Raw genomic sequence first — 14,679 nt, forward strand, 5'->3', positions numbered from 1 at the left:
CACACACACACACAAGCAGCCTTGGTGAATTCAAATGAAAACCCCATTGTAAGGCAAGAATTTACAGTATGAATCGGAAGTAAAGTCTCTTCATTTTGAGCTTTGACAGTGACGTTGTGAGCAGTGAGTGGGTGCTCTTGGCAGTGATGCAAACTTGTTTGTGGTAATTGACACAGCTTATTTCCAAAGTGCCCAGGTTTCCAGAGCCCTGCTGCACCCTGTGCTATACTCACAGGTGTGTGGCTGATGCACAGTGGAGCACCGATTGGCAACTTGTAAAGCGTTTCTTCACTTCAGGTCGCCATGGCAACCTGGAAATAGAAGCTCGAAAACAGTTTTTGAGCAATTCCATGAATCCCAAATAATTTGCATTGTTATATTAGCACTTCCCTACAACGGCGTAACAATTGAGTCATCAGTTATACTTTGTTTACAATCCTGGATGGTATAAAGAACACCATAGAGCTCCTTTTGAGGTAATTCAGAGCTCTTGGGTTCCATTTTTCTATCTACTTTGCAGCAATTTATGTTTTTCTTGCTAGGATTGAATGTAGGTCAAAGCAATTCTCCACATTATAATAAGCAGACCCCTGACAGATGAACTGGCTATGTTTGTACAAGGCTCTGTATACATGTTAGTGTGATTGTGTGTGCATCCAAATGGGAGAGCAGTGTGTTCTGTACTTGTGAATCATTGGGAGTATAATCCTGCTGAGAATGTTTTATAGCCATTTTCCTTTTGCCAATGGATTGACGTGCTATGTTTTATATAAGACATTTGTTTTCAGGGCAGAATAATAATCTTCTGTCTAATTTAAAGGAACACTTTTCATCATAGTCTCCACCTACCACATCTGCAGTGCTGCATTTGTAATTACCTTTGACCAAATTTAGACACATTTCCCTCTTCTGAGAAACTAATTGGAAAACTTATTTACTCAAAATTCCCTTACAATGAAAGTTTAAGGGCTGTGAATAAACATTTAGTGTAGCATAGTATGTAGTGAATTATTGATGTATTTTTGTAAATTAAAATGAAATCTATATTAACTCAAAGTAACCATGAAGGTGCACTACCTTTCCCAATTTTGCTGTTTTTATGCATGATAAGGTAAAGTGTAAATAAATGGATTATGGAACATCAAAATTGGCTTAATTGCTGTAGCATGCAGGATGCATAGCAATAGGTTTTTTGAGACTATACATGCCAGTGATTTTAAAAGATGTATGCAGTAAATGGAGATTAGGTTGAAAATGCTCTGTTTGGGCTTCACCATACTGCCCATACTGCTCAACACAGTATTGTGTGACTAATTGGATAGAAGACCTTGCTTTTTTGGACACATTAAACATCTATGGTTGTGAGAAAAGTGGGCATCCAACTGATGCCTATAAAGTTGCAAACAAAATATTCAAACTACAGGCGGTGTAGAGCAGAACATTATCAGTGTGGATCAGATGGGCTGAAGGGAGACTATGCCAGCGTGATGGCATTTGGATACATTTTCCAATTGCATAAAATGTGCACACAATCCTTATGTCATACACGAATGAATGTTGTGCTAAGGCAAATGGAGAGCCTCTGTCCACCCACCAACAGAAAGTTAGAAAGGCAAACAGGAAGTCATGTGACAAATAGTGGGGCTGAAAAGGGGAAGAACACAGGGAGGAGTCCATCTTTAATCTTGTTCAATGGCAAGTACTGAAAAAGCATGAAGTTACTTTAAAGTGGGTTAAAAATATCTGATGTGTACCACATACAAGTGGGCAAGGGGACTGTCTTGGTGTTGTATTCAGCAGTGAACACAAAATATACACAATATAAAATCATATATTTAATATGCAAGAATTTACAGTAGGCATTTATAAATTAAACATCAGTGATTGCTGTATGCAACTTTCATGGGCTGCTAATGTTAATGTTAAACATCGGGCCGATGAAATGTACACCTACACCTCTCAGTTCTCTCTTATATAAACTGGCAGGAATGTTTTGACAACCAGCATGTTTGATTTTACAGGTTTTATTATTCATAAAATCAAGCCTGTGTCCTGACATGCTGTATAGCTGTGGTCCTGAATCTAACCAGCATTATAAAATTCATAAACAAAACACATTTTCAATTTCAAGGGTTCACATTTACATGTATGACCTTTATTTGCTATTTTAGCAACCATGTAACTATTTGTGTTGTGTATCTGTGTAGATTTTTTTTATTTGACTATTTCAAATCTGAATGCCCACCTGTCCTAGCACAGGATGCATACACACACACACCCCGGACCAGCATGCGCATGCACACACCCTGAGTAGCATGCACACAAGCGCACACCCACACACCCCAGACCAGCATGCACACAAGCTAACACCCACACACCCCAGACCAGCATGTACACAAGCACACACACACACACACACACACACACACACACACACGCACACAAACTATTGCCAAACAGCTGCTAGTCTGCATATATGGGTGGGTCTACTAGGGGCAGCTCTCATGCTGAGATTTGGAAAGAAAACAAGCAGATCAACAGCAGTCTCAAGGGAAAGATATGTTGGTGTTTAAAAGAGTATGTGTGCTTTGTATGTGTGTGTATATGTCGTACCCATGAGATCTCTTTTTTTCACCCTTGCCACACCCTGAAAACTGAGGTTGAATGTGAGATGTACAGGCACTAAACTTCAATGCACACTCTGATACACTCCCCACTGTTTCATTAAGTCTTGATATGAGAGTGAAACAGACCCTGTGTGCGTGTGTATGTTTGTGAGAGAGAGACCTTTATAATTTATAATTTAATAACCTTTATAATCTACCAAAAATATGAAAGACCAATATACTAGCTTGCTTATTACCATGTCACACTCAGCTTAGAGCTTTTCACAGACCACACCCTGTTCTTTAGTTTCCTCTTTTACATACAAAGACATCTTGGATGATGACACCGATGCCATTTGTTAAGTCAGAAATGTCACAATCATGTATGTATTTCCCCTTTCTAAATAGACAAATAAGTAAAAATGATCTCCTCAGCAGTCCAGATGGAAACTATACAAATAGTTTTCAGGGAATACTGAAATCCACAGTATGAAGCTGATTCAGCCTCCACCAACACACAACATTAACAGACGAGGCGAAGGAGAAAAGGGGATTTTAAGAACCGCATACTTACCACAGCAAGAATGGCTGTGGTGGGAGTGTGTGTAGTGGTCTAGACTTGGGTGGGTCTTATTCCCCAGTTTAACTAAACAGATGGGACCACCACCAGACAATCCCACATTTTCCCAACACACATTTCATCTGGATTGCCCAACCCTGCTCCCTGAGATCCCCCTTCCACAAAATTTAGTTCTGAGCCTCAGTTAAAAACCTGGAGCTCTAATATCAAATCAAATATATGAAACTCTATCATAGAGTTTCTCACAGGCACACTGTAGATTTGATCATATGCACAATTTTCCCCATGCTGAATAAAACAGCAGTCCATCCATATATCATTTGTTTCCTTATGGAGGTGGAAAATGATATTTTACGTTTTTCTTTTGCATTCTACATTTTCTTTCTATCTCCATCTTGTAGAAAACTGGAATGTTTCATACTATTGTACTTTCTGTTTTCAGTCACAATGTGGGCAGGCAGTTAACATGAACATATCCATGACTGTGGTTAAATCGGTCATGTTGGTCGAAAACATGCAGCTCTGACAGTGTGGAGGTTTTAAATTCTTTCTGCTGCTATGAGACCACATTATACACTGGCTCAGGCCATTTGAGGAGATTTTGCAGTGTTACTAGTTCTCTGTTCCTCTGTGTTCTTTCGCTTTAATTCCCTGATCTTGTCTTGTGTTCCTTAACTGTATGGTTTTCTCTACATCCTTTTTTTTGTTGTTGTTGCTTTGTTTTTTCAACCTCCCATTAGTCTTTAGTATGATGCTAGCTCTGGCTCTTTGCTTGAAACAGCTTTCAGTTACACACACGCTGTTTGATGTGTAACACGACTTGCTGTATAACTACATTTGGTCATGTGGGCAAATAGCCACATTAGCAGTATAGATGTTAACTGCTAATTTGTTATCATCCCTGAATGAGAGAACATTATCGGATGACTAAAACAGGAGATGAGACAGTAAAATAATCTGAGATGATTTGTGCATTTGTTTAGATTATTATCTGGCACTGTCTGGAAGCCACACCCTCTTTCTCCAGTCTCCCATGCTCTCGACTGCACTCACATGGTCACCATCACTTTCTGTTAGGGTGAAAAGAGGAAGATTTAATATGAAAAAAATCATTAATGTGGAATAGAATCTACTAGTGTTTGACTTATTTAACAATATAACATTTTATAAATAACACTTATGGTAATATAAATCGCAAAGTGAATGTTTTAAGTTTTGGGATGATGGCTGGGCATTTAAAATGATCATGATTTTTATAAATGGACATTTATGAAAAAAATCAATATTGAACAAGTCTAGTGGATCTTTCACTATTGGCACTGTTAACTTTTTTAAAAAGTTTAAATTCTTTCATTAAGAATTTAAAATAAAATACCTTGGTCAAGCTTTTAAATGCTTGAAACTGCCATTTAAGATTATTTATAATTAAACAGATTTAATAAAAAAAATGTTTGCTCATAAAAGGAGTATATGGTGTCAGTGTTGCTATAATAATCCTGTCTTTTATCCGAAGGTGATACAATACAGTATCCAGTTTTATTCAGTTATAAAACATTAGTATAACTTTTATTTTGTGTAACATATTTATGATCATACAAGAATGTTTTATGGCATTTTCTCTTTTATATAAGAAATGTATACAGTAGGAAATTTGACTTGGGTTGGGCATGAACATTAACATTATTCTGTTCTGATCTTAGTTATATTTTTAACAGATTTTAAAAAATATATATAAAAATATTTATAAAATATTATTATTAGTTGTAGAAGTAGTAAGAAGCTAACCATATATAGCTAATGCAGTACATAGTGAAACAGTATATTAAACAGTAGTGGTGGTGGTTGTAGTAGTGTAGTAATGAACTGAACTGTTAAATATGAATGCACTTCAGGTATCCAGCTATATGTTATATGACACATTTATAGCTTGTTTGTGTGGGTGTGTATGTGCATGAAGTCCTTTAGACTAATGGAGCATGCATTTATTGCTGCAGGTGGATGAGTTGTATGAGGGCTTCTGTATTCAGCGGAGGCTACGAGATGGTGCCAGTAAAATGAAACAAGCCTTCACTGCTTCACCTTCTACTAAAGGGACACGAGAGAGCCTGACTGAGGTCAACCGCCGCTACAAAGAATATACAGAGGTCAGGCCTCTATCACACCAACACAACAGTGCCATTAGCTACACTGAAACCCTGTTACATTCTGTGGCATCTTATCTGTATCTCTCATTTTCCATAGAACATGAGCACTTTTGAGGGAGAACTGGAGAACCTGTTGGGAGAATTCCATATTAAAATGAAAGGTAAACAAGGTTTTGGTGTATTAGTGGTGTTGTGTATGGGGTAAGAACAGTTATGGGATGTGCATCTTTAATGTTTGGTTATTTCAGATTGGAGCATAATTTTTAGTTACTGCGCAATTGACAGTTATAGCTCAATAATTAGTCACATGTACCCCGAATGTTATGTTTAAGAAAACATGATTAAAATTCTGTGAAGATGAGTTATGATTTTGACCACAGTGAGCACTGACAGACACAAGTAGAACTTTATTAATCTCAATGAATAATTAATAAATGCTAGTAACACAACTGTAAAAAAAAAAAAACACAAAGTTTTTTAACTTAACTTTAAACTAAATCAGTTTATTTTCTAAACACAATACTTACTTAACATCTAACTTATTTACATGCTAACTAACAGTTTGTTGAAACCATAGCATGATACTTGATGTTGGATGTGGTAGTTTAGTGTTTAAGGTGTTGGACTACAGATTGGTAGGTTGTGAGTTTGAATCCCAGGTCCACTGAGGTGCCACTGCTGGGGCATTGAGCAAGGCCGTTAACCATGAACAGCTCAGTTATAGTATAAAGTGTATGTTGCTCTGAATAAGGGCGTCTGCTCAATAAAGGGCGTCTTGCCATAATCACTCCACACTTGAGATTGTACCTTTTTGAAAGCTTATTAAAAGTTTAACTGTTTGGTTCCATGCCACTTACATACATTGATTGTTGTCTGTGATTTCATACTTTATCACATAGAGAGCCCAATGTACAAAACAGCTTGTAGTGCTAAAAGGTTTTAATAATTAAACTGAAAAATTAGGATAGAGATCCCTTTTGTAAACTAGCATTTGTGCCATATTTGTGCACAGCCTCATATATAAACATTAGAGATGTGCCATTAACTTTTTTAATTTGCAAAATCAGTGAAAAAAATAATGTGTAACAATTACATTCATCTTATATTTACTTAGTATTTTCAAGTAAGTTCAACCTAATAAAAACATTATTAACATGTTTTCTCCCTCAGGTTTGGCTGGTTTTGCCAGGCTTTGTCCAGGTGATCAGTATGAGGTAAGTAGGTAGTTAAATATTATTAATATTATTAGTGTTGCATGCTGATAGGGTTTCCCTTAGTTTTTTCTGTAATTCTAGCCTATACATTCATTGCCTTCCTCCCTAATTACATTTCTCAAAATAAATACCCGAAAATCTGATAAGTACATCCATAGTGGCTGTTGCCATAGCAACACTCTCAGCTCTAATCCAGCAGCACTGCACAACTCCTCCTCCCAGCTGAAAGTGTTTATTAGTCTATGAAAAACTACAGATCACTACAGTAGTTGTGCTGGATGTTCTTTCCTTTAGTTACTGTTCAGCACTGATTGTGTGGGTGCATGTGCCTGCCTCTGCCTTTTCAAGCCCACCATCACTCCCTCTTTACCTTTGTTTTCCTCGCATCACTGTCCTCCCACTCCCACTACAGATTTTCATGCGGTACGGACGACAGCGCTGGAAGCTGAAAGGGAAGATTGAAGCAAACTCTAGGCAAAGCTGGGATGGAGAGGAGATGATCTTCATGCCTCTAATCACGGATCTCATTTCCATAAAGGTGCAGTGGAAGATCCAATGCAATTATCCAAGAACATCTAATTCAGATAACCATTTAATTCAAATAAACCATTAAAAAAATCTCTCCAAAATAATAAATACATTACATTTTTAATACAGAGAAAAAGAATATAAATGCTTTTGGAACATCTCTACCCATTCCCCCTAATTACAATGTCAGGCTTTATATGTGTATATATATTCATGAATATGCAATGTGCAAATGCCCCATTTCCTCGTCCTCACAGCTAACTGAATTGCTAACAATAGAAATCTAGCTCACATTTTACACAGATTGGTATCGGTGTCTGAGTTTTACTTATCATTTTAGTGATTTATTTTAAAAATAGACAGACGTCAATTAATATACTCTGTATATCCTAATAATAAAAAGTCTGCTGTCACTAATATTAGCTAAGCTAGCTAGTTAGCTGCTTAGCACACAGGCTCTGTAGCTAAAAGTATTTTGTCGTTACATGTGCCTTTATGCTAAATTTTTCTTTTTAATGGAAATAGTAAAATGACCCTGACAAATTTGACACAAACAACAGCCCATATAAAACAGTATTGTCCATCTAAGAAGACTTAACCATTTACAAATAACATATGAGTTCAAGAGCACTTTACTTCATAAAGAAAGAAAGAAGAGTCTACTATGCATAACTAACACTCTGTGTTAAATGTTCCTCAGGTAACAGAGCTGAAGGGACTCGCCACTCATGTCCTGGTGGGCAGTGTGATCTGTGAGACCAAGGACCTGTACACTGCCATGCCTCAGGTGGTGGCTGTAGACATCAACGATCTGGGCACCATCAAACTGAACCTGGAGGTCACCTGGTTGTAAGTAGCAAATGAAGCTTCTATCTTAACCTCACCTCCTATATTCCATTTCTTTCTTCCACTCGTTGTTCCTTAGAAACAAGGTTAGGAGACATTGAAATCAATCGTATTTACCATGTGATATAAAGTGACATTACAAAGCAGCATTACTGAATTGATTTACCAAATAATGTGTTAACTGAATAACATATACAGTACAATCATTCATATACAGTAAACAACAATAATTGCTCATTTATCCATAAAACTTCATTGCACATATACATTGCATACTTAAATACTGGCATTTCAACATTTTTAGAGATTCTACTCACCACCTGACATTCTTAAGGCAAGGCATATGAATTGAATTTCATACAAAGATTTTATCTGTGCTCTTTTTTATTTCAATAAATATAAATTAAATTATATTTTAATAATTTTTTATTTGTGTTATCATTTGCTGTAGATTTTAAAAGAAGTGCAGCATTTATACCATAGGCTTATGTCACATGCCAAGATAGAAAAACACCTATGTAGGAAATGCCTGTTTATCACTGATCCAGAAGCCTCCTCTCAGCTTGTTTATTGGTTCCGCTGAGTGCATTTTAAGTATTGGTGCATCTTTAAAGATGGTAGACTTTCACTGATTTCTCTATCAGAGGCTGAATTATGTGGCTAAAGTGGCATCATCTAGTATGGATGTGCCTCCAGAATAAATTGAATTATGCTGCCATCTACTGGAGAGTAATTGAACTGACCTAAAGATTTTCCTTTTGTTAATATAACCATGTACCTCTTTCCATGCAGTCCATTTGATGTTGAGGACTTAACCCTTTCCTCCAGTAACGTGAGCAAAACCACCGCCCTGCAGAGACGAGTGTCAGTGTACAGCCAGGGCACACCTGAGACCCCCACCTTCCAGGACACTTCATTCTTTGTGAGTTTCAGTTTATTTAGGAAGGTTTAAGTCTGCAGTCTTGGATTGTTTAATTGAATTTGATCAGTGAGTTCATGTGTTAGGTGTGAAACATGAACGCTTTTTGTACACAGCACAACTTTGCTTAGATTTGAACCTGTTTGAGGTTATCAACTATAGCAATATTTCTATAGCCTTGTCTTGGAGTATCCCCTGTCCCGCACATTTGTTTTCCCTGCTTCAGTCATAATTCAACTAAGCAGCTAATTAACAGCTAAACTGTTCACTGTACACTAAAATGTGCAGGCGGTTCTACAGGACAAATGTTGAGAACTTGTGGACCAAAGCTTCAATATAAAATTTTCAAGACCCAGTGAACCTATAAACAGTTATTTAAAAAGATGCCAAACTTGAACTGTGTATATAATGACATCTGAGAGCTGTCTTGCTATAGTGCAATATTTCAATATGCTTTGCTTGATTGAACATTCCTCTTGGTGAGACTCCTAACAATGATTCAAACAGCAAAAACACAGCTTTTTTTTAACAGTGTCCTAATGATGATTGATCAAATAATATCACAGATTGTGCCCATGATGGGGTTAATTAATTGAAATAGCCCTTTATAGTAAGGCTTTGTGTTTCCCTGCAAGTTTGGTTAATCTCAAAAACTGTTCAGCTTTAGTAAAAGGTAGGTGTGAGCGACATTGTAATTAGGTGAGAAGAAAAATTACACATGTAATTTATATGGTTTTACCTAATTCATTCTTAATAACTTTACTAGCATTTCCCTGGAAAGTCATCCGTTTTTCACATTGTGTACTGCCTACTGTGTTCTACTAAGACTTACAGTCAAGTGCAAGCGATTGAATAATAATAATAGTGAAGTACTAAAAGATACCACAATGGCAAAAATGGTCCAATTGTAATTAAAAAAGTTTATCCTAGATTTAGGTTTCTTATGGCCTTAAAAATAATAAATATTGTACCTAAGAACACTCTGATCTTAATACACTCCTGATTATTGGTACTCTGCTATTAATAGCATATGTGTGATTTGCATCTTGTCTATGCTTTATTAACACCAATTAATGCCCATGGCTTTCAAATCAACATCCCCTATCCCTGCTGTGTATGTGTGTGTGTGTATTGGGATGGGTGCACAGACATGGCAGCTTCAGCCTCGTCAGGGCCACCATCTCTCATTCCTGCACACACTCAGGGACACTCTCTTAGAGAAACTCAGACGCAGTCGTTCATTTGGTGACCTGGCTGCACTGCGGCCTCGTCCCAGGTCCAGTCTGGAAGTCTACGTGAGTCAGGTCGTTGTGTGTACCCAACTACTTTTAAAGCACTTGTGTGTGTTTTTGTGTGCATTTGTGTGTGCGTTGTGCTCGTGCTAAACTTACAACTCTGTTGCACCCAGTTCCTGTATCTCAATCCTTTCACATTTCCACCCCTTCTTTCTGCATATAGAACTATATTATTTAGATGATGAAGATTTCTCTGATTGCTGAGATTTTTTTTTTTGCTGCTGCTGCTTATACTCTGTTCTTCTCTTGCTCTCCCAGTCCGCACTGCCAGATGATGTGTTCGAAAATGGTGGCTGTGGTGTAGCTGAATGTAAGCGCCTGTCCTTCACCTTCTCGGATACGCCAGTCTCTAGCCCAGCTCCTAGTCACTCGCATCCTGAGATCACAGTAACACCTCCTGAAATTGACCAACCATCTCAGCCTCCTGCCTTAGATGATCAGCCTGGTGAGGAAGAGGATGGTGAGGAAGAGGAGGAGAGCACCAGTGTCAGTGCCAGCCTTGCAAGCGCCAGTGAAGCAGAATCAGAGCGTGAGTGGGAGCGAGCTGAGTGTCAGCATGGGTATGAATCCACAGCACCCTCGCTCTCCTCAGAAGGCCAGGTTTCAGCTGTAGGGCCAGAAGATGTGGTATTCCTGGAACCGGGCAGCCATGATGAGAGCTCAGAGCTGAAGCCAGTGGAGTTGGATGGGGAGGAGGGCAGTCTGACCAGGCAGCTGGTGAGGAGGCTCACGTCCTCTGATATCCTGCCAGAACCAGCTGCTCTGAGCTGGGCAGGAGAGAGCAGCCTGGAGGAGGCCATTCACAGCCTGCTAATGAAACTGGAGAGTGTGGTCCAGCGCTGCAGAGAGCTTCAGGATCTCGAACAGGAAGTGATGAAACTTGAGGACCTGCTCAAGGTGAGAGATGGTTAATCACCATCATGGTTTTCCTAGATTTTCAAGATTTATTTTTTCCCTTTAGTCAAAATTTGTCAGTGGTGATGTCCATCTTAACCGTCTTCATTCGTGATTACGGCTTTTGTTTTTTGTTTTGTTTTATAAATTGAATAAATTTGATTGGCTGCAGTTTTGGAAACCTTAGTTACCTAACTGACTGTTGTTAAATTGTTGGATCATTTTTAACTGGTTTGTTAACTTGCTTCGAGTCAATTGTCTTCGATTCATTATTCAGCTATTAGCTACCAGGAGGAGTCTTGTTGTGTGTAGGTTTAATAGAATTAATACTCTTCACTAGCCATCCTACTGTTCTGCTGTACTGTGACACTACATGAACATTAGTTTTAGAAATGCTTTATGTACCTTCGAAAAAGCATATGTTAACCCTCACTTATCCTGGTATGTATAAATGAATGGAGAGAGCTAGCTAGAAGTAGGGTTTACATCGATGTGGGATAAAACTTTGTCACTGTATATTACTTAATCATGTTTGTTTTAGACTTGTATATCAGCTGTGGGGTTTTAGACATTTTCAGCCCTTCCAGTCAATCCACAGTCCCTCAGGTTTTACCTGCATTGAAAGCCACAGGGTGCATTGTTACTGCTCTGTTTTTTAGGCTTTAACAGCTGTTCTATCTCCTCAGTGCCGAGGTCCTGCTCACAGGAGTCGTTCCTCTAGTCTCAGCCTGACTGTGGAGAGTGCTCTGGAGAGTTTCGACTTCCTCAACACCTCAGACTTTGATGATGAAGACACTGGGGATGACAACACCGCCATTTCACGTTCCGTGTTCTTCGACATGGATTCTGAGAGGATCGGGTAAGTCCACTTTCTACACTTCCTGTACTGTGTGAATCATTCTGTAACCTTTCACCTCTGTCTTTTCCACTCTCTGTGCTTATATGAAAGACAAATCCCATTTGGCTGAGATACATATTATAAGTAGGAAACTGCAGTATTAACATGTAAATGTGTGAATATGAATAAAAAAAAATTCTCCAGAATTAGCAGTTTGTTTTTATCAGGGCATTAATTTTAACACGATGAATGTATGGATTCATTGGAATTCATTGGAATACTTCTCACTTAGGTCAACACTTTGACAGTATGGATATTAATTATTTAAGAATGACACATCATACAACTTCTCCATTCCTAGTTGCTTTTAATTTTGTGGAACAGCTGCAATATGTTTGTTCTTGTCATTTGTTTTAGCAACTGTAAACAGATCTTCTTAATTTTTCTCTCACTTGAGGTTTATAATGTGCGTGTGTGTGTGTGTGTGCATGTGCGTGTGTATATATTTATAACAGGTCAAATCGGCATCCAGAGGCCCGAGGTCATCTGAGTGAAGCCCTGACTGAGGACACCGGTGTGGGTAACAGTGTTGCGGGAAGCCCCCTGCCACTCAGTACAGGCAATGACAGTCTAGATATGGCCATCGTCATTCATTTACAATACTGCAACCATCTTATTCAGGTGAGAGACACACGCACGCGCACACAAACACACACACACACACACACACACACACACACACACACACACAGAGCAACATATTATTCTTGCTGGTAGTTTTGTAGTAATAGTTTTGTTTTGTTTTGTTTAACAGTAAACATTGTTTGTCTGGAGGCAAAACACTGAGTGTGATGTGGGTTAATGTTACATTTGTTACATTGGTTGACACAAAACACTAATAATCTGTTTCTGCGGTCATAGATGTTGACTTCAGGAGGAAGCACGTGGCAGCATAAAGCCGATTTGCACAAACTTTCTGTCCAAACCGAGTTATTAGAAGAGTTAACAGAGAACAGCACAGAGTGGCTGGGAAACATCAGCTCAGCTGCTGACGGTAAGTGTGTGAGCTTCTGTACTGGATATGAACAAATCCTGTGCAATATACAATATATAATCCAAGAAAATTAGTGCTGTTCAAATAAAGGCAGTTTCACACTTATGTTTGCTCTGAGAGTTTGGTATATTTAATTAAGTGCATCTAAGTACAGTACTAGTATCTCTCATATGCCTAAAACAGTAATCTTGGGATTACATTCAAGTAATCGGACAAATCACGTGAAAGTACTTTGGTTTTTGGGGCCTAAATTTTTGTCACATTTCTTCCTGTTGTGGCCTGCAAAGAAAACAGAAGACCTTCTAGATATGTTAAGTAAATAAATACTACTCAACATTTGTTAGCTTTGACTGACAGGGTAGCAAAACTAACAGGGATAAGCAAAAGTGAAGAAACTAATTACGCAAATGGTACACGAATTGAATAAATATAACAATATCAACAATAACAACAATATTGAGCCATGATTTGATTTTTCATGTGTAAAATATTAGGTTTGCTCCAGATATAGACTAGAGAGAAGCTTTTATGTCTAGTGTGAATTACCTCCAAATTAGCTGGATCTTTTTTCTCTGAATTAAAGATGTTATTACTACAACATTCAGAGATTTGTGAAACATACTATGTACTGTATGTTACAAGAAAGTGGTTTATTCAGATAAAAATGTGAACCTTGGCAGCTGTAAATATCACTAACCATGTCTGTTTGTGTGTACAGTGCTGCCTGGCCTGGCAGAGAGGTCAGCGTTGCTCTCCCTGTGGTGTGAGTGCACTGGATCTGGCAGTCTGTTTCACAGTACATTGGACCGAGTCCTCAAACACATGCAGCAACACTTTACTGCACCACTGCAGGAGATTCACCCTCACAACACAGACTCTGGTACATGTCACCCCACCTAACACTGCATTACACTATACTGCAGCCTCACACATCTTACACTTTCCTCTATTTACTGTTGAACTCTTTAGTCACTCTTGTACTGTATCTGCATAGACATTTTATATGAATTAATAGTAGTTACTGAACACTATACTTGAGAAATTGATGTCAAGAAGCTTGGCTTTTAAGGGCTTATCAATACAGAATAGTTTATAGTTATAATAATGGTTTGAGCTGTTGGTTGATGTAGATAGATTTCAGAACAAACTACACAGATATATTGTTTTGGGTTTAGCTCATTTGTATGTGAATGTTTCTTCCAGTCATTTATATTTGTGTGTGTGTGTGTGTGTACGCAGTAATCAGGCTGGTGGTGACTGAGATGATGGACAGAAATGAGCTGACGTCCATCCCTTCCTTTCTGCCACAAGATATTTTGACGGTGTTCCAGTTCTACAGCTATGTCACTAAGCACAATGTCACAGAAATGAAGCAACACCTGCTGGAGGTGGCCACAGAAGGTATGACGACTTCCATACACACTTAAACAAGAGAAAGGATCATTTAGCCATGCATTGTTCAAAAAGCGATTCAAGTAGATTCTTTTAATCATTATCAAATTCTAATATTAATCAATAACTTTAAATTGTAGTTTCATTTAAGTGTCTAAAAAGGTTAGCCCTGTTATTCCTAGTAGGCATGTCAAGTATCAAACCACGATTCTATAACACTATAGTCGGATCTGTTGTTATATAGACCTATAATTAATAGTAAAAAATTCTATAAAATTCTCTTCATTGTCACTGCCACTTGCATAACATAAGGGCCCTTTTTTTCACTTTTCATCTGATCAGTTACTTAATTTCAATGACATGGTCTCA

General features: G+C 38.1%; 1 protein-coding gene across 4 annotated transcripts in view; it reads left to right on the forward strand.

Annotated features, from left to right (window-relative positions):
* The window catches only part of ripor2 (RHO family interacting cell polarization regulator 2), a 40,721-nt gene that overhangs the window by 23,012 nt on the left and 3,030 nt on the right, over window positions 1-14,679 (forward strand). For 2 of the 4 annotated variants that reach the window (XM_047807991.1, XM_047807993.1), the window contains exons 7-19: window positions 5,181-5,330; window positions 5,428-5,491; window positions 6,501-6,544; window positions 6,957-7,082; window positions 7,773-7,921; window positions 8,711-8,840; window positions 9,986-10,141; window positions 10,391-11,029; window positions 11,713-11,885; window positions 12,380-12,545; window positions 12,786-12,918; window positions 13,637-13,798; window positions 14,158-14,319. In XM_047807991.1, coding sequence (XP_047663947.1) covers window positions 5,181-5,330; window positions 5,428-5,491; window positions 6,501-6,544; window positions 6,957-7,082; window positions 7,773-7,921; window positions 8,711-8,840; window positions 9,986-10,141; window positions 10,391-11,029; window positions 11,713-11,885; window positions 12,380-12,545; window positions 12,786-12,918; window positions 13,637-13,798; window positions 14,158-14,319 — 2,254 coding nt within the window. The remainder of the gene's footprint in view (window positions 1-5,180; window positions 5,331-5,427; window positions 5,492-6,500; window positions 6,545-6,956; window positions 7,083-7,772; window positions 7,922-8,710; window positions 8,841-9,985; window positions 10,142-10,390; window positions 11,030-11,712; window positions 11,886-12,379; window positions 12,546-12,785; window positions 12,919-13,636; window positions 13,799-14,157; window positions 14,320-14,679) is intronic. The other 2 variants (XM_047807992.1, XM_047807994.1) reach the window with 2 other exon arrangements.

The sequence above is a fragment of the Tachysurus fulvidraco genome, chromosome 24 (genome assembly GCF_022655615.1).
Source record: "Tachysurus fulvidraco isolate hzauxx_2018 chromosome 24, HZAU_PFXX_2.0, whole genome shotgun sequence".
In the NCBI taxonomy this organism is placed as follows: Eukaryota; Metazoa; Chordata; class Actinopteri; order Siluriformes; family Bagridae; genus Tachysurus; species Tachysurus fulvidraco.